The following is an 18,402-nucleotide window of genomic DNA, read 5'->3' as shown; positions in this document are numbered from 1 at the left end:
GGTATCTCTTGAAATGGTTGTACATTAATGTCAATGAAATTACTTTATTACATGTAAAGTGCTTAAAATTCCTTGACACACAGTAGGTACTTGGTTAACACTGACACTAAGGAGGTATGATGGGTCAACCATACATTTATTCAGGCAACAAGCATTTATTAAGCATCTACTGTGTGCCAAGTACCATGTCAGGTGTCCAAGACACCAGGCGAGTAAGAGGGACACACACCCCTGCCCATGTGGATCTCACACCTTTTCAGAGAAGACATCTATCCACAACCAGCCAGAAAGCAGGATAAGTTGCCATGGAAACTGCAGGTGTGGCCTCATCACTGACTAACCCTGACCAACTGAGTTACTTGGATGCAGAGATGAAAACAATTAGAGCTGGTATGGAGTCCTGGTGGGGTGCTGTAGGATAAGCACTGGACTACAAGGTCGGTTTGAGCCAAAAGGTTGGCGGTTCAAACTCATCAGCTGCTCCTTGGGAACCTTATGCAAGGTTGCTATGAGTCAGAACTGACTGGACAGCACTTAACAATGCTGGGATGGGGAAAGAGGGTGAGCTAGGGCATGGCCCAGAATGGAGGTCCATCTTCTGACCAGCCTCTCCTTCCTCTCCTCCTTTTCCAGTTCTGGTCACACAGAGACCTGCTGTGGACCGGCCCTTGCTGATGAAGAAAGGGACTCTTATCACCAGTCATTTCAAGGGCCAGGGAAGACTCCAGCCTCTGACTCCTCCCACTGGCTTCTAGAAAGGATTGAAGGCTGACATTCTCCAAGGGCTTCCGTGGCAGGGGGCATTCTTCCCTTCTGGGAGAAATCCAAGAGCCCCTTGCCAGGGGCAGTCTGGTTAGAAGGCTCTCTCTGCCTGTCACCTCATGCCCTATCTGCAACAGGTACAGATCTGAGGCTGGCATGGACGGTGTCCACTGTCCAGGCCAAGACTGCACTGGGAGGAACTATCGCTTCTTGTAAATGCTTTCACACCAGAACTAGGAGATTTGCATAAGTTATTTCACTAAATCTTCACACTTTCATGAGGAACTGAAGGCCAGAGTGGTAAGGTCACTTGTCCAGGGTCACATAGCAGGTCACTGAGCGATCCCCCAGGATTTATGCAATTAGGAGCTGGTTTCCAGCAGCCCTGGCGGCACAAGAATTACAAGAGTACTCTGGCCAATGAGTTAAGCCTCTCCCTTCCAAAGACCTTGGCTGCTGAGACACTGCCTATGGGCCAGGCCTGGGCTTTGGGTCTGGCACCACAAAGTCACGCTCTACCAGGGCAGGGTGCCTTAGAGGCAGACAAGGGACAGCAGAAGCTTCTAGAAGCCCCTTGTTGTTGTTGTTGAGTGCCGTCAAGTCAGTTCTGACCCGTAGTGACCCTGTCTAGGGTTTCCAAGGAGTGGCTGGTGAATTTGAACCAACCTTGTGGTTCAAACCGACCTTGCAGTGCAGTGCTTTATTCTACAGCGTCACACCATAACTCTAGAAGCCCCTTTGGGGCAGCTAAATTTGAGTTTTTATGTGCTGTGGAGTCGGTTCCGACTCACAGCGGGGTTTCTGAGGCTGTGAACCTTTATGGGAGCAGAAAGACTCATCTTTCTCCCACGGAACCACTGGTAGTTTTGAACTGCTGACCCTGAGGTTAGCAGCCCGATTCGTAACCACTACGGTACCAGAGCTCCTTGAGTAGTGCCCTTTTATTGGGGTGGTCTCAGCATTGGCTGGGTATTTAAGGGAGTTCCTGGGTGGCACAAATGGCTAAGGCACTCAACCTCTATTTGGAAGATTGTGGTTCAAGCACACCCAAAGGCACTATAAGAAGAAAAGCCTGGTAATCAATTTCCAAAAAATCAGTCATTGAAAACCCTATGTAACACAGTTCTACTCTGACACATATAAGGTGGTCATGAATCAGAATTGACTGGATGGCACGGGCTCCCCAGTCAAGGAGGGGCCTTGGCTGAGGACTCCTGGGGGAGGAGTAGAGTCCCCTTGCTGAGAGGCAAAGGCTAAGTGGAGGGCTTTTCAGGCCACTGGCTTTATCACCTGGGAGTAAAGAGCCAAAGTGGAAGAACCAATGAGGCATCACTTGGCTGATCCAAGTCAGGATCAACTGGGGAGAAGGGAGTGTGTCCTAAGTTATTTCACTCAGTTATTTTCAAGATTTATTGCTCTTCTCTTGTTAGAGACATGACAGCTTTCAAAACACACTCATACATAAACCCAACAAGGAACCTTAAGGTACAAAACATCTAGAAGTGAAGCTAACCTACTCAAAGGGAGGGAGGAATCCCCCTGAACCTAACCAGCACTTTGGGCTTCCTACTTTCCCCCACTTTCTTGGGACCCAGTTTAAAAGCTTGGTCCTAGAATGAGGCCTGTTTCTTGGGGATGGTCGGGTTTTAGATGGACTAGAAGTTGACAGAAGTGGATCCACACACAGGAGATGAGGATGATAATGTTGTTGGGGACCACCAAGATGATTCCAGGGACAGAGTAGAACTGCCCACACGGTTTCCTAGGGGAACAGATCGCCAAGTCATTCTCCCTCATAGTGGCTAGTGGGTTCAAACCACCAACCTTTCAGTTAGCACCCAAGCGCTTAACCACTGCATCACCAGGGTTCTTTAGACAAGAGCTGGTTCTCTACAGACACCTCCCCGGGGAAATAGGAATGTTTCGGTGTGGACAAAATGATGATATGGCTCATTGATCAAAATGCATTTTCTGCTCCTTCTGTGAAAGCCCAGTGAAAAAGGAATTCATGGCCACATTCCCCAAATCAAGGATCAGTGTGGTGTCAGAAGTTTGGGCTTTAAACACCAAGCCACAAACGTGCATAACTCAGCCCAGCACAGTTCTTCAGGTGATGTTGTCAGGGGTCAGAGTCCACTCCATTGAAACTGCTTTGTTTTCATCTGAAGCTAATCAGCCAGTTCTTTAAAGTAAACCCTGATGAGCAAGGACTACTTTAATCTGTTGGGAGTCACCACACTCATTGTATGCAAACAGTGCTACCTCAGTGCTGAAAACAAATTTTAAAGTAGATTTAACAACATCCCCGCCCCCATCCTGTTGACTCACATACAGTTTGTCAAACCTCTTCCCAGAGGCCCTGTGTGTACGAGGCCCCATTATTTAACAGTTTGTCTCTTGACCTCTCCATAACCCTGGATTAGATTGGCCAGCCAGCCTGACATTTGTCCCTGTGAGAAAAGCCCTCGTTTTGAAGCTAAGAATCTGGGGCTCAGAAGTCCGCCTCCAGCCAAACATCCTCGGACAACTCACATCACCTGCATCTCTGAAAAGGCCGCTGTGACTCATCCTTGATGCTGAACTTGTTGAGGTTAGGCCAGACTATGGTTACAAAAGAGGCCGTCAGCTTCAAGTTCAGGTGCGAGGGGTCAAAGTTAGTACTTGTTAGCTGCTATGGAGCTAGCCCCTGGCTCATGCTGTGTACAATGAAATAAAACGCTGCCCCAATCCTGTGCTGTCCCCATGATGGGCTGTGGATCACTGTTTACCATCCACAGGGTTTACATGGACTGATTTTTAGATGTAGATTACCACTCCTTTCTTCCTTCTGAGTCTGTCTTAAATGAAAGTTTTGCTGAAACCTCTTCATCATAACATTGAACCTCCACTGTCAGATGGTGGTGGTTATGCACTAGGCACACAGGCTGGGAATCGAACCAGGGTCTCTCATAGAAGGCCAGAATTCTACCACTGAGTCACCAATGCCAAGTTACTGCTTGTGAAGTGTTGTCAAGTCAGTTCCGACTCATAGTGACCATGTATAGGGTTCCCAAGGAGTGGCTAGTGAGTTTCAACCGCCAACCTTGAGGTTCAAACCGACCTTGTGGTCCAAGCTTTATCCTACAGCGCCACCCCAGGACTCCATAAGTTAGTACTTAGTTCCAAGTTTTCAGAGCAATACTTGTAGCCATGTGTCTGCCCTGTACCACCCTCCCACACCTCCACCTCCTGTCCTCTTTCCAGCATCTTGTAAAACCTGGATGCAGGGCTGATGCAACCGCTAAAGGACCCTAAGAAAGGCTGTCTTCATTTCCAAGTGCTGGTGTCTTATTCTCCGCCTTACCCTCTTCCTGACCCTGCCTGCTCACTGTCCTCACTGACATCACTCTGGGGATGATGACTCATAGAACCTAAGGGCTGGAAGGGAACAGGGGGCGCTGGATGGAACCTAACCTCCACCAATGCATCTCCACAACAAACGCAATGGGGAAAGAGCAGCTGGCTCCTCTGCAGAAGGCCTCAAGGGGCAATAAGATGTTCCTGTTGCAGGGCAGGCCCTTGCCCTGGTTCTGGTACAGCCCCAGAACCATCTGGAATAGATCAAGTACCTCTGCGGAACTGGAAGGCAGCTGATTCCAACACCCATCCCCTAAATTCTCATGGATTTGCCACCCAACTGTGTCTTTGTTGTCCCCAGTTTGGACAACCTCCAAGTGCTCAAGGACCTTCTCAAAGTGTTGACTAATACTGACCACAATGCTTCAGAAGTCCTCTGACAAAGTAGAACAGAAAAACATCTCCTTCATTCTAGGCACCAATACAGCGGATTGTATTTCACATCTATGGGAAGGTCAGCTTTACTGCCACTCCAAGTCATCCTGTTGGAGTCCACTCATCTTTCCAGAGCACCATGGACCTGTTTACCGTCATCACACCAGAACCTAAATGTCTGACCTGCCTGGCGCCCTGTTGTACTTCCACAGTCTGGTGTGATGACAATGTCCCTCCGATCTGTGTCACCCTCCAGGTGACTGACATTCCTCCAACAATCATTGGCTGACACCCTGAAGTCCTGGGCCCTGGATGATTCCCACCCTTTCCAGCAGTGACACATCAGCCAACCAAGACCACCCTTCTACAGTTTTGACTGTAAAGATATCAGAGGAGATCAAGCGCAATGCTGAGAGTGGCCTGGCCTTGGAAAACTCTTAAGATGAAGCAAGTCTGGTGACATGTTGGGGCACCCCCTGTGCCAAAATAAAAAACTCAAGATTCCATTTAGAGGGGGAGACGCTTTATTCAGAGCAAAAGACTAGGGCAGGAGAGCAATGGATTATGATAGTAAGAGAGGAGGCTGAAGGTCAAAGGGCAACCTCTCACGCTGAAGAACAAGTGTTCAAGAAAGTGCTCTGCTGCAGAGACCAGTGGTCAGTGTAATGTGATCAAATCACAAATCACACGATGCTTTATGATGAGGTTACCCTCTTCTCTGGGAGGGGCCCTAAGAGGGGGGTAGTATGTTGGCTCAGGCTGAGAAGGGCCAAAGTTTGCAGGCTTGGGTGAAGGAGGGATTGGTCACCAAAGTTTGGTTACTAAGCACTTTGTTTCTGATTGCTGCAGGCAGACAAGAGCTCAGTTAATCATTTATGAGGCAAAGACAGGGCTCACTGCCTGGCCTAAAGAAGCCTTGGTGGTACCGTGGGTTAAGTGATGTGCTAACTACAAAGTCAATGGTTCAAACCCATCAGCTGCTCCACAGACATGGATGAGGCTATTTAAGTAAAGATTTACAGTTTCGGAAATCCTACAGAGCAGTTCTGCTCTCTGCTATATGGTTATTATGAGTCAGAACCGACTCGGTGGCAGTGGGTTTGATTTTTTTGGTGTGGAGCTGTAGGATAAGCACTGGACTGTTAACCGCAAGGTCAGAGGTTCAGACCTACCAGCCAATCCTCGGAAATTGTACACAGGGTCACTATGAGTCAGAACTGCCTTGGCAGCACTTAACAAAAGGTAACCAAAGGCACATCCAAGAGTCTCTAATTCATAAGGGAAAGATGTTTAATTGCAGCAAGCCATTTTCCTGAACACAGGTGGGGGTACTTCCTTACCCACTGCTGCTATGCCAGATCACAAGGTGCAGGTAAAAGTCAACATTATCACATGGAAAGGCCCAGTGGCCTCCTAACTGGTCTCCTGTCCTTGTCCCAACACCCCACCATGTTTCCCATCACTACAGCTGGGTGATCTGGCAAAACTTAGGGCATGTGACTTCTCTATTTTGTCTCAAAACTCATCAGTAGGACCCAGCTGAAAACAATGGATCACAAGATCGGTTTGAACCGCAAGGTTAGTGATTGAAACTCACCAGCGGCTCCTCAGAAACCCTATACAGAGTCATTATGAGTCAGAACCGAATTGATGGCACTAAACAATGTGACATGCTTACAAAGTCTGCTGGGAGCCCAAAGACTACACTGCTTCCCCCACATCCCCAGCTCTTCCTTCACCCAACCACCCTGACCTCCACAGGTTCCCCCAACACCCAGACACAGTCCCTCCCCAGGGAACCTTCCGGCTCCTCTGTCTCCACCCAGTCTGGTATGCCACCTCCCCCTCCTCACCCAGTCCTTTAGATTCAGGCCCTCTCTCCTTTCAGGGCTTCCCCAATGTCCCCTTCTCGGTGTGGCCTTCGCGGTCACCCCATCTACAATTTCAATTTCTCTCCCATTTCTGACCTTGCTACTTTGTTCTCTTTCACACTTACTAACAGTGGCTCCTCCAAATGCCTCTACAGGGTCGCTAGGCATCACAATTGACTGGAAAGCACTTCACAACGGTCACTCGGTCACTCGGTCACTCGAACTTATTATGCTTTATCATCAGTTCTCTCACTAAAATGTCAGCTCCATGGGGGCAGGGATTTTTGTCTAGTACCTAGAACAGTGTCTGGCACACAGCAAGTGCTCAGTATACAACTGTGAATGAATAAGTGAATGAATGAATGAGCTCCCACCAACCTTAGTTTGCTAACCAGTTCTGGATTTTGGAGAATCAAGACATGTACTAATTTTTAGAATGCTGCTGCCGGTGGTGGTGATGGTATTATCAATTCCGACTCATAGCGACCCTTTCTCTATAGGGTTTCAATCTTACAGGAGCAGAAAAGCCTCATCTTTCTCCCTTGGAACCACTGATAATTTGAACTGCTGACTTTGTAGTTTGCAGCTCAACTCATTAACTACTACTCTACCTTTTTTGAAGGCTAATAACCCACATTTAGAAGAGCCCACATTTGAATGTAAGCATCATTGTCACGAAACAAGAGTCACCTCTCCCATTTCATTTACTGCTTCCTGACCTTCCTGTTTCAGCCCTACATCATTTCAGTGGTTCCTGATATACTTGGTGTATATCTGGGCTGCCAAAGTTCAAACCCACTAACAGTTCCTCAGGAGAAACAACAGACTGACTGCTCCCATAAGATTTATAGCTTCAGAAACCCTATAAAGGATCAGTAAGAGTCGGTTTAAGGAGCTCTGGTAGCTTAGTGGTTACGAATTGGGCTGCGAACCTTAAGGTCAGCAGTTCAAAACTACCCTGTTCCGTGGGAGAATGATGAGGCTTTCTGCTCCTGTAACTATTTACAGCCTCAGAAACCCTGTACAGGGTCACTATGAGTCAGAACCGACTCCCCGGCACATAACCACCACCAATGGAGTTATGAGCCACTTTCACATAAATGACTTCAGACCTCAATCTATATTGTTGTTGCTGTCAATACCAACTCATAGCGACCCCATAGGCCATGGGGGAATTGCCCCATAGAGTTCTAATACTGTAATAATTACAGGGGCAGACGGTCACACTTTCTCCTATGGAAATGCTAGGAAGTTTGAACCTGACTTTTTGTTAACAGCTCAGTACTAAACCACTGCATCCACACGGCTCCTTCTCAACCTCTGTTAAGATAGACATGAATCCTCCTCAACCTGTCTATATCAAGATAGACGTGAACCGGAGAAAATAATCAATGATAGAAGTATCAGAATGGATTCTGTGCCTCGATAAACAAATGCCCTTCACTCTGAAGAAATAAAACTTCAGAAGAGTTTGAAGTCTAAATATGAATTAGCAGATGGGTTGGTTAGACCCCAGAGGATCAACTTAATAGAGACTGAGTGTTTACTGCTGGGTCAACAGGGCATTCTCTGAAGCCCAAGTAGACAATTTGGTGACTTTGGGATACCTAACAGTAAATTCTTTTTGATCTGCTAATTAAAGAAACTTGGGTCCTTCGTTTCCTTGAAAGCTACAGGCTAAAACTATAAAGCATATTTTCAATCACCTCAGATGTACTGGAAAATGGGGCAATGAAAAAGAAGGCAGAAAAGATAATGCAAATGGATGCATTTGAACTATGGTGTTGGTGAAGAATATTGGACTGTCTGAAGAACTGGCAAAATCAGTCTTAGAAGAAATGTCACCAGGATGCTTTTTAGAAGACTTCTGCTAGCTTCGTTTGGACATTTCATCAGGAAAAGACCAATTGCTAGAAAAGGACATTATGTTTGGAAACGTGAGGGTCAGTGCCTATGAGAGCAATATTCAATGTGAGGACAGTAACCGTAGAAACAATCATAAATATGGCACAGGACTGGGCAGTGTTCTGGTCTATTGCACCTGAGAGTGCAATGAATCGGAGCTGGGTCAATGGAAACTAAACAGGAGTTGAAATGAGTGCATGACAGACCTGGTAGCTGTGAAGTGTATTTAGAAACAGGCACCGCAGCCTTACGAGGACTCAGTGTATTTCCCAGCTCTGAACTGCTGCTTTTTCGCCCATTAAGTGACTTTTGGTGCCTAGGGGCAAAGGCTGGATAATAAGTGATGAAGACAAATGTTTTCTAAGAAACATTTTTTTCTTCCTCAACTCAACCCCCAACACAGGGAGCTTGGCAATCTGTTGCTTTCCTGCAATCTCATGATGTGAGATTTTAGAGCATGCCAGAACCTTTGAGATTAATTGAGTTCCTTCTTGTTTTCTAAGTGTGCTTCTGGGCTGTGTCCTGAAGAAGGTAGCCACTTTTCCCGGGCCTCAGGAAAGGAAGGTCTAGCATGTACTCTCTGGTCTCTTCTCCCAGTTTAGGAGAGCAAGGCTGCAGGGGTGTTCCAGGTGTCCAGAGCTTTGTTCCCCAGGAAAGGGATGGGGCAGTACAGGGAGGTATTTGTCTATTCATGAAACAACCCAAGTTGTAAAGCCAATTGTTTGAAAACCTAAGACAGATGCTACAGGCTGAAAAACTTTTCCTAGATGCCACAGGTAGGGGTCGTTAGTCTATCTTTCTGCTTCCTGGCCAGGTACTTTCATAAAAGAATTCCCAGCAAAGGCTGCTCTCAGGACCAGCATGGGACCACAACCCCCGGCTTTGTGACTTCTAGCACATCACTTTGTTGAGGACTTGGGACCCGCAGGATTGCCTGTCTGGAGTCCTCTCTACTCTTTGTCTATCTGTTCCATTCTCGCCAGTATTGACCAGACTCAAAACCTGAGAAGCAACCCCTCTGCTTACCTCCCCAGTTCCCTAACCCACTATACCACATTTTCTTCCTTTCCACATCCAGCCCTTTAGTCCCAAGGAGTCCTGGGAGCAAAGTGGTTAGGCGTTAGGCGGCTAACCACAAGGTCAGCAGTTTGATTCCACTAGCCACTCCGTGGGAGAAAAGTGAGGCTCTCTGTACCAGGAAAGATTTACAGCCTTAGAAACCCTGCACAGGGTCTCTAATGAGTTGGAACTGACTCAAGAGCATACCACCACCACCACCACACCTCTTATTCCCACCAGGTACACAGTGTTTGATCAGGTGGTTTTTTCACCTGGACTGCCCTTTCTCATAACCCTTCTGGTTGAAACGCTTTATCTTCAAGGCTCAGCTCAAATGACACCTCCTTCGTGAAGCCTTCCACAAAAACTTGTTCTTTGTGATAGATGAACAGCTTCACTGTGCTTCCATTGGTTTGAATGGAGTCCCCCCAAATTCCTGTCTACTTGGAACCTCAGAATGTGGCTGTCTTTGGAAACAGGGACTTTGCAAAGGTACTTAGTTAAGGATCTCAACATGAGATCATACCAGATCGAAGGTGGACCCTGAATCTAATGATGAGTGTCTTTTGAAGAGGAGAGGACACAGAGCTACAGAGAAGACCATGTGATAACATAGAGAAGACAGCCACAGGCAAGGAATGGCCAAAGCCACCTGAAGTTGAAAGAGACCAGGAAGCATTTTCCCCTGGGGTCTTCCGAAGGACTGGAGCCCCGCTGACCCTTAATTTTGGACTTCTGCCCTCCCAGAACCGAGAGAGAATACATTTCTATAGTTTTAAGCCAGTCACTTTGTGGTCATTTGTTACGGCAGCCCTAAAAAAGTACTGATTGTTTTTGTTAGCTGCCATCCTTGGTGCTGGCTCTTGAAGAGCTCATGAATAACAAAACAAAATGCTGCCATGTTGCCGTGCTTGAGACCATTTTACAGCTATTGTGCTGACCCTTAGGACCCATCTTATAGAAGGTTTCCGTTTCCTTCGTTGGCCCTCCACTTTACCAAACACGTAGTCCTTGTCCTGTGTGGGGGCATGCCCAAAGTTAATAAGTGGAAGTTTTGGACACTATTTTGTTGTGATCCATAAGGTTTTTTACTAATTGATATTTTGAAGCAAATCCTTAGGCCTTTCTAGTCTTCGTCTGGAAGCTCTGCTGGAACCTGTCCATCATGGGTGATCCTGCCATTGGTTGATATTGACAGCTTCCAGGAGCACAGCAACATAACTGTAATTTATGCCTTGACCGCAACACCTGGCTGGGTCTCTGTGTTTTTACTCATCTTTGTCCCCTGCCATGCCCAACAGAGCCCAGAGCTATGCCAAGGGGCACCTCACACTGCTTTGTTAAAGTAGGTTTCTCAAAAACGGGCGTCATAGGAGAGACAGGTCTGGGTTCTGCCCAAGAGCTAGGAATGCAAAGAGCACAGGACTTCAATGAATGTGACAGAGAACAGGATTTACACATCTACTTAAAGGGCTGGTTCCCAGCCAGCTGCTTTGGAAACAGGGTTCTCAAGCCACATTCTGTAAACTCACAATTCTGTAATAGCAAGGCAGATAGAACCCCAAGCCAGTTCTCATAGTATGTCCCATGAAATATGTCCTTGGGTCCCGGTTCTACCTCTCTCAATGATGAAGGGGTTCACCCCATCTATGTGGTCATTTCCTACACAGGCCTGCCATCATGACCCAGTGTTCTAGTCCAGCCATTTGTCTACTTCAGGACTAAAGACTGAAACTGTCAAAGCAAATACTTCCCCAAAAAGTCTCCTCCTCCTCCAAGGAGACCCTGCAAACACTGTCAAATGCAAGGATTTTAGAGACTGGGCTCAGTAACTAGCCAGGAGTCTTAGTAGACAGTGGGCCAGAGCTTTGTGAATGCTTTCATGGGAGGAATTCTAAGAGGGAATAGAGAGAGAGAAAAAAAAAATTGATTCTGGTAAGGAATAGCCCAGCAAGAGCCTTACTCTTAGAGACCGTAACCAAGTTTGGCCTGGACTCAGGTAACCTGGGTTCCTTGTGGGTTAGCAGAGATGTTTCCAGGTTAGAAAGTTTCGAATGCCTTCTGGATCCTTTGTGTGCCTTTAAGAATAATCATCACTCAGGTCACCCTGACAGCCCAAGGCTCACTGTGACCCACAAATATTGCCAAATACTGTTTGACTCACGGTCAATGGCACGGGTCATTATAGGACTGGTTGTCATCTCCCACGCACCCCCCAAATCAACAGGCTTCTCTCTCCTGGATGTGTAGAGCCTCTGCTCACCCTTCATATCCAGCCCCACCAGATACAGCCCAGAAGGGCTCTGAGAGGCAGCCTCTCCTTCCACCACCAATGGGAGCCTAGGGCGAGTCATCGGCGGTTCAATATCTCTGCCTGTCTAACTCCACTGCAGGTTGTGGGTGGCACTCAGCCCTCCCTGACTCTCCACAGATGGTCCCAGACCACCCCCAAGCCCACTTTTCACACATGTCCCCAACCCAATTAGCCAACTCCTGTAAAGTCCCTATCCTTACAACACTGGGAATTGCCCCAAAGCCCTCTCACTGGCCCTAGATAGACTCAGGCAAGAAGCCACGGTTTCTAAATTCCCCACCGAGACAGCAACAGAAGGCTCATTAAAAAGTAGCTCCATTAATTGGCCAGATAATTACAAGTTCCAGTGAGTGCTCTTGGCCATCCTGATTGGTCCAATGGCTGAACTAAAGTGAATTGGCACTGGAAGTTTCATAGGCCCCCATGGATCCTGTTTTCTGTGACCCTGACACTGATTTCTGACATCTTTCTAATTGGCCTTACGTTTATTCTCTAGTAGAAGATGCATGAAATTGCAGATTCCATTTTGCACTATTCTATGTGCTCCCGCCGCCTTCCCCCCCCCCCACCCGGTGCCATGTTCTTCTTTTAATTTAGGATTGTTTATAGTCAGTCAAGTTTTTCCAGATTGACTAAGAAGAGTGTTCTTACTATGACTACTGCAGTCAGTTACAAGAGCAGTAAAAGAGACCCAGGGTTTGGGCCAGCTGGAAGATTCAGAGAAAGTTCCTCTGGGAAGCAGACTGCTGAGGAATGACAATCACATGCAATTGCCCAAATGCACCAGGCACTAATAAGCCCCATATCCCCTACCCAAAAAGGGCTCTCATCTACCCTCCAGATGCCCCTCTGGAAAGTGTGGTGGGAGTCCCTCAGTGAGGCATGGCTCCAAGGAAATGAAACTGCTGGGAAAAACTCTTACTTCAGTATGTTCAATGGTTAAAAACACTTCCGAACTCCCCTTCGGTGTACAAGGTCAAGCAGCTGTCCAAACCACCCAAGGAGAATCAGGGAGTCCTGAATACCCAGACCCCAAATAGCTTGCTCCCCCCACCCCCAACCTGGCTAGGGAAGAGTTAATGGGCAATGGGCTTTGGCTGATAGTTCAGGCTCCAAAGTTCAGCCTTAGTCAGAGCTACCCCAGAGGAATTGTAAATCTCAGGGCAGTATTTAACAAAACAAAAGCAACCTGGAATTACATGCAGGTTTGGTTTTCTACAGTACATATTTACTTAATCCCCAAGGTATGTGGCTCCACATCAGATCAGCTGGCTTTGCTGGCCCTTTCAACCCCCCCCCCCCAACAGTTTAAGTTTCAAACTAATTCCCTGTTTTTGCTCTTCCTCTTCACAGGGTTGGCTGGAGACAGGCTCAAATCCCTCTCCATTGCTCTTGTCACTGGGTGAGTCAGCCGAGCTGGAGTCCCGGTTGGGTGACAGCCGGCTCACCCACCCTACTTTCCTCTCTGGCGCTAAGTCCATGAAAACTGGGGGAAGAGTTGCTGGGGTCACCAAAAAGTTAAAGGCTGCGTCTGGGAGTGGGGACTCCCTTCCCCACCGTGCCACCTCCCACTTAATGGGGAGTGATCCCCTCTGGAGTTTTATTGGGGGAAGGGGCAGAGTTGAAGGTGAGAACAAGGGCTCTTTATCAGCTGCTGGTTCCCCCAGCCCCACCTCCTTTCCGATTTCCAAGCACCTCGCTTCCTAGTGCCTGCCAGCCCAGGCTAGACTGCCCCCAAGACCGCTCCCCACTTTTCAAACCCAAATCAAGCATCCCCTCTCACGAAGCCTTCAGAGTTAGTAGCGCTCAGGTGGGGGTCGGGAAACAGGTTGCCAAGGAAAATACAAGGCGCCAGCTAGCAGGCGGCTCCCAGCAAAACCCAGGAGCGCACACACCCTGCACTCCCAGGGTGGCGGCAACTAGGGGAAGGAAAGGGGGAAAAACAACACCTTCCTTGGAGAGTGAGGAATGTGGGGAATGGGTGGGTCTCCTAAGTTTCGGGGTGGGGGTGTAGAGCCTGCCAGCCACCGATCCCAGAGGAGCAGACCAACTCCCGCCAGCCAAAAAAGACAGCCCTGTGCCCGAGAAATTTACAAGGTGAAATTGACTAGCTCAGCACTTGCGGGTGGCTTAAGGGAGTGGGACGGCCGACGATTCTCAGCTTCTGGATTAGTGATCCGGCAGCAGGAGCAGGTGGGTGCAAAATTCCCCCTCCGGCAGTTCATCTCGCCCTCAGCTCCCACCCCAAGACGCTGTGCCCGTACCTTTCTCGCGCCGCGCTCTGCAAACTCGCGAGCTAGCTGGCGGCCGATGCCTCTCCCGCCGCCCGTGATGAGGACGTTCTCCCGCGACAGGTCCCGCAGCTTGGCGGGTAGCACCAGTCCGACGGCTGCTTTCACCACCAGATAGATCATCTGCAGAGGGAACACCACCAACGCGCCCAGCCATTTCCACACCATCCTCCGCGTCGCGGAGCCGGGCAGGGGGCGAAATTCCCCCGACCAAACAAAACCGGAATTAAAAAGAAAACACCTCACGCAATAGTAAATAAACTGAATCAGGTGGAGAGAGGCGTCCCACCTGGCCAGTCGTGAAATCAACTCTTCCTAAATGCAAAGTACCGGGTGAGAAAAACGGGAAGAAGAAGAAGAAAAAAAAAAAGTAAATTCGCCTCGGGAGGAGAAAAAGCGTCTTCAAAAGTTGGGACGCTAAGAGAGGTGGAGGGGAAGCCGGAGGTGGAAAGTTCTAACAAGAAGTTTCTTGCCCCAGCAGCCGTTTCGGCTGGGGAATTCTCAGGTAATGTTTACAGGCTGACAGAGGAGTTTAGGCAAGGGAAAGGAAAAAAAAAAAAAAAAAAAAGGCAAGCACCAACCACACGCGCACCCTGCTACAGCCCTGCGGTTTCAAAGTGCAAGATTAAAAAAAAAAAAAAAAATGCCGTTTCCAAATTGTAGCTCCCACAACCCTCCCCCCTTCTCCAGGAGAAAAAAAAGTGGGGGGAAAGTGTTTGGAGCTCCCCAATTGAGCCCGCGAAAGTCTATCGACTCATTGCTATTCTTGGGCTCAGGAAATTGCTTAAACGCGCTCTGATTGCCAGCAACGTGCAGGAGAAGTGGGGGGTCCGGGTGTCAGTTTCTCTCGGTGCTTGGCTCGCCCTCGCGCGCGCTCGCTCGGGCTCCCTCCCTCCCTCTCTCCTCCAGCAGAGACTGGGAGTTGCCGCACGATCGGGCTCCCTCTCTCTCTTTTTAGCTGGGATTGCCTTCTTTTTCTCCTTTCCAACTTGGAGAGGGCCCGAGTGCCGAGCGCGCGAGGACCGGACGCCTAGGTCCGCGCCGCCTTATTCATTCGTTTTCCCCCCGCAGCCGCGGCGCGCAGCGAGAGGACGGCCCTTTTCTTCCCCTCATTTTTTTATACCCCGTTAAGTCTGATTGACAGTTAAAGTGTTCGGAGGTTTCACTACCGTGCCTCTGAGTGGCTGCTGCGGCTCCCCTCCCCCTGCGCCGTGGCGGGGCGCGCGCGCGGGCGCGCACCCAGGCTCGCCCCAACTCGCGCTTTCCCAAGCTGGCGTCCCTCTCGGCAAGCCGGGACTTGCCGGCGGTGCCCCTCAGGGCTTGCAGCTGTAACTCGAACACGCTGGAACCGACCCCCGCGAACGGGCTCCCTCCCTGGAACATTCCTCCAGGACCCAAGACGCGTTCTACCCTAGCAGGGGCGCTCGAGGGCCAGGTGACCACCCCTGGTTGCGGGGCAGCCTGGGACTGGGGGATTTACAAAGGCCCGATGAAGTAAACAGGCCGCCCAAGGTTTATTTCGGGTCGTTTGGTCATGCTCCCTAGCCCCACCCCCCGCCTCCAGGTAGAGCCAGGGGCCACTCCTGACCTTTCCCCGGACTTCCACCTTCACCTAGCGGCGTACCTTTTAAATCTGACCTAGTTCCTCACGTCGCTACGGGATGTTGCTTTGAGAGGAAGGGGTGGGCTGGGTAAATAAAGGAACTTCTGCCCCCGAGGTACCAATAAAATCCTCCTAAGATTAGCCAGGGGCATATTTATTGCTCATCTGGGCTAGAGTTACCTTGATTGACAGCAATTTCCTTAATAACAAAAGCCTGTAAACAAACGTCCCAACGCAGCGCCCCCTGTGCCGTCCTGGCGGCGGCGGCGGCGGCGGCTCTTCTCTTTGACTCTCTTTGGACTGCTCTAGTGGGGTGCCAGCTGTGGAAATGGGTGTCCTTCCCCCAACGCCAGAAAGCCCCCTCTGCTGGATGGAGGGGCCAAGATCTTTAGCGTCTTCTGTTGCAGTAAGCCTGGGAGGGGCGAGTCACTAAAAAGCACCCCCAGAAAAAAGTCCTAAAAGAACTTCTCCCTGCGCTATGCAGAATTCAGGCCTGGAGGACAGAGTGCAAATCTGAAAGCTGCCCAGTATGGGGGGCAGCGTTTCTCCAGCCAGACGTCTTCTAACCAGGAGGCCTGGGTCCCACCCCCAGGGGATACCAATTCAACAGGTCTGGAGCACGCGCTGGAATCTGTATTCTTAGAGCTGGGCCTGGTAGTTCTATTGAGGATTCCTGGGGAGAAAGTCACTTTGAGAACTGTTGACTTGGGAGGAGTGGGATGGGGTGGTTACCTCCTCTGTTGTGAAGACCTTCCAGTTTTGGGAGAATGATTTTATGCTAATGGTGGGTGGTACCAACACATTCAGCAGTGCTACAGAAGAAAGGCATTTCTGCGTCCAGTCCATAAAGATTCCATCCAAAAAACCCCCACGCAACAGTTTTACTGTCACATGGACTTGGCAGTAACTAGTTTTTTTGTTTCTTCAGGTGAAGTACTTCCTCCCAGGTGAACTGAGAAACTTGTGTAGAGAAACTCAGTTAATTGGAGAGCTGCTGGAAGAGCAAAAGGGGAGAGAAGGGGTGGATGGGAAAGTGTCCCACATTGATGACTTCTGACTTTGAATCCTCACACTGTTACCTGTATTTCCCAGGTAACCCAGCCAGGAAGTTGAGCACAGGATCCACGTAGTGTTTGCTACCAACTCATAGCTAACCTATTGGAATTGGGAGAACTGCCCTGTATCTTTCCCTAAACTGTAGTCTTCCAGGGAATAGACCAGATCTTTTCTCCTGCTGGTGGGTCAAAATTGCTGACCATTGCACCACCAGGGCTCCTCCGGATCTATATCCAGACCCTATTCTCCTTACCCTCCACCACTGGGGAAAACGTGGAGAGATGGAAAATTAGACTCAGCGAGGACCGCTATATCAAACACCCCAGAAGTATGACTGAGAGTATGCCTTTATCTGACTCTCAGCCTACTAAAGCAGGGCTCTCTCTGCATGGTGACGGTCCCCATCCACCTTTGAGGTCTGTAAAAATAGAAGAATTTCAGCCTGGGAGAGACAGGCCCGTCCTACCAGAAGAGGCTGGCGCTTGTTCTCCTGGCCTGCAGACTTTCAACTGGGCAAGTCTAAAGCCTGCACGCAGCCTGTTCTCATCTGTTATACTCGGAAGCCGCCTAGTGGCTGGAGCTGGGCACTACACCATCAAGCTACCCCAGCCTCCAAAGTCTCTGCTAACCAACTTATAGGCCTTTCTATCCCCAAGGCAAAAAGGCGGAAGTTCCCCTCTACACCCACTGTTTTGTTGAGGAAGAAACGGACGCGGAGACGTTGTCACTTATAAACACACAGGCATGTCTACCTAACCCGTTACCCCACCCTGTTTGGCCACCAGACTTTCTTAGTAGCCACTATTATCTGCTTGTGTGTGTTTGGAGGAGTAGTGAGTGGGAGGGCAGTTGAGAATCAAATTGGCCAGGTTCTCTCCTGTATTATGTCATTTTACCTCCTTCACAGCTGAGGTGTGTCATTGTGCCCACTTGACAAAGGAGTAAAACAGAGGAAGCCTCACCTTTCCCAACCCTCAGCTTTGGTGGGAAATTCGTATAAAAAGGAACCTCTCAGATCACCCCAGAAGGAGTGCCAGAAAGCAGGCCCTTTGTTCTACTTGCTCCAACTTCAGGAGGGTGTATTTTTTTGTTTTATCTTTTGCTTGTTAGGTTTTCAGGATTGTGAGCCTTCAACTTCTTCTGTCATAAAGTATTCAGAGAAGTTAAAGGTTGCTGGGTTGCACCTACCCAAAGGTACTGCGTAAGAAAGGCCTGGTGAGTTGCTTTCCATGACAGCTGAGAAAACCCTGTGGAGCAGTTCTATTCTGTAACATAAGATCCCCAGGACTCAGAATAGACTTAGTTTGGGTTTATTGCCCTCTGGTGTGGCACTGTGGGTTTATGCACCGGGCTGCAAAGTTGTTTGGACTGCAAGGTTGGCAGTTCAAGCTCACTTGCTGCTCCTTGGAAACCCTATGGGTTGCTATGGGACGGAACCGACTCAAAGGCACTTATCAACAACAACAAATCCCTGGGAAGCTGGGAGTGAGAGGCAGTCAGTTGGGGGATGTACAGTTGAGAAGGTCTATCCTGGGCTGGCTTCTGTGAGACATGAATGGAAGGCATTTCTTGTTCCCTTTCCACCGCCCACCCTCACCCCAATTCTCCACTCTTGGTATCCCCTCTCTTCTCCCTCCTTAAGCTTCCTTAGGGGCAGAGAGTGAGAAATTTAACTCCACAGCCAAGTTTGAAATTTCACATCCCTGGCTTGGTCAGAGGGCCCCACAGTTTTATTTTCTCCCCTCCTGAAAACGTGAAAGGAGTCTTTGT

At 49.1% G+C, this 18,402-nt stretch overlaps 1 protein-coding gene across 1 annotated transcript in view; it reads right to left on the bottom strand.

Annotated features, from left to right (window-relative positions):
* Positions 1–14,617, bottom strand: part of DHRS3 (dehydrogenase/reductase (SDR family) member 3) — a 53,119-nt gene extending 38,502 nt beyond the window's left edge. Inside the window, exon 1 of the mRNA XM_006866373.1 lies at positions 13,947–14,617. Coding sequence (XP_006866435.1) covers positions 13,947–14,141 — 195 coding nt within the window. The 5' untranslated portion in view covers positions 14,142–14,617. The remainder of the gene's footprint in view (positions 1–13,946) is intronic.
* Between the last annotated feature and the right edge of the window lie 3,785 nt (positions 14,618–18,402).

Source organism: Chrysochloris asiatica, unplaced genomic scaffold (assembly GCF_000296735.1).
Source record: "Chrysochloris asiatica unplaced genomic scaffold, ChrAsi1.0 scaffold00090, whole genome shotgun sequence".
In the NCBI taxonomy this organism is placed as follows: Eukaryota; Metazoa; Chordata; class Mammalia; order Afrosoricida; family Chrysochloridae; genus Chrysochloris; species Chrysochloris asiatica.
Note: the sequence above shows the minus strand (reverse complement) of the source record. Positions and strands in the feature narration are given on the sequence as shown.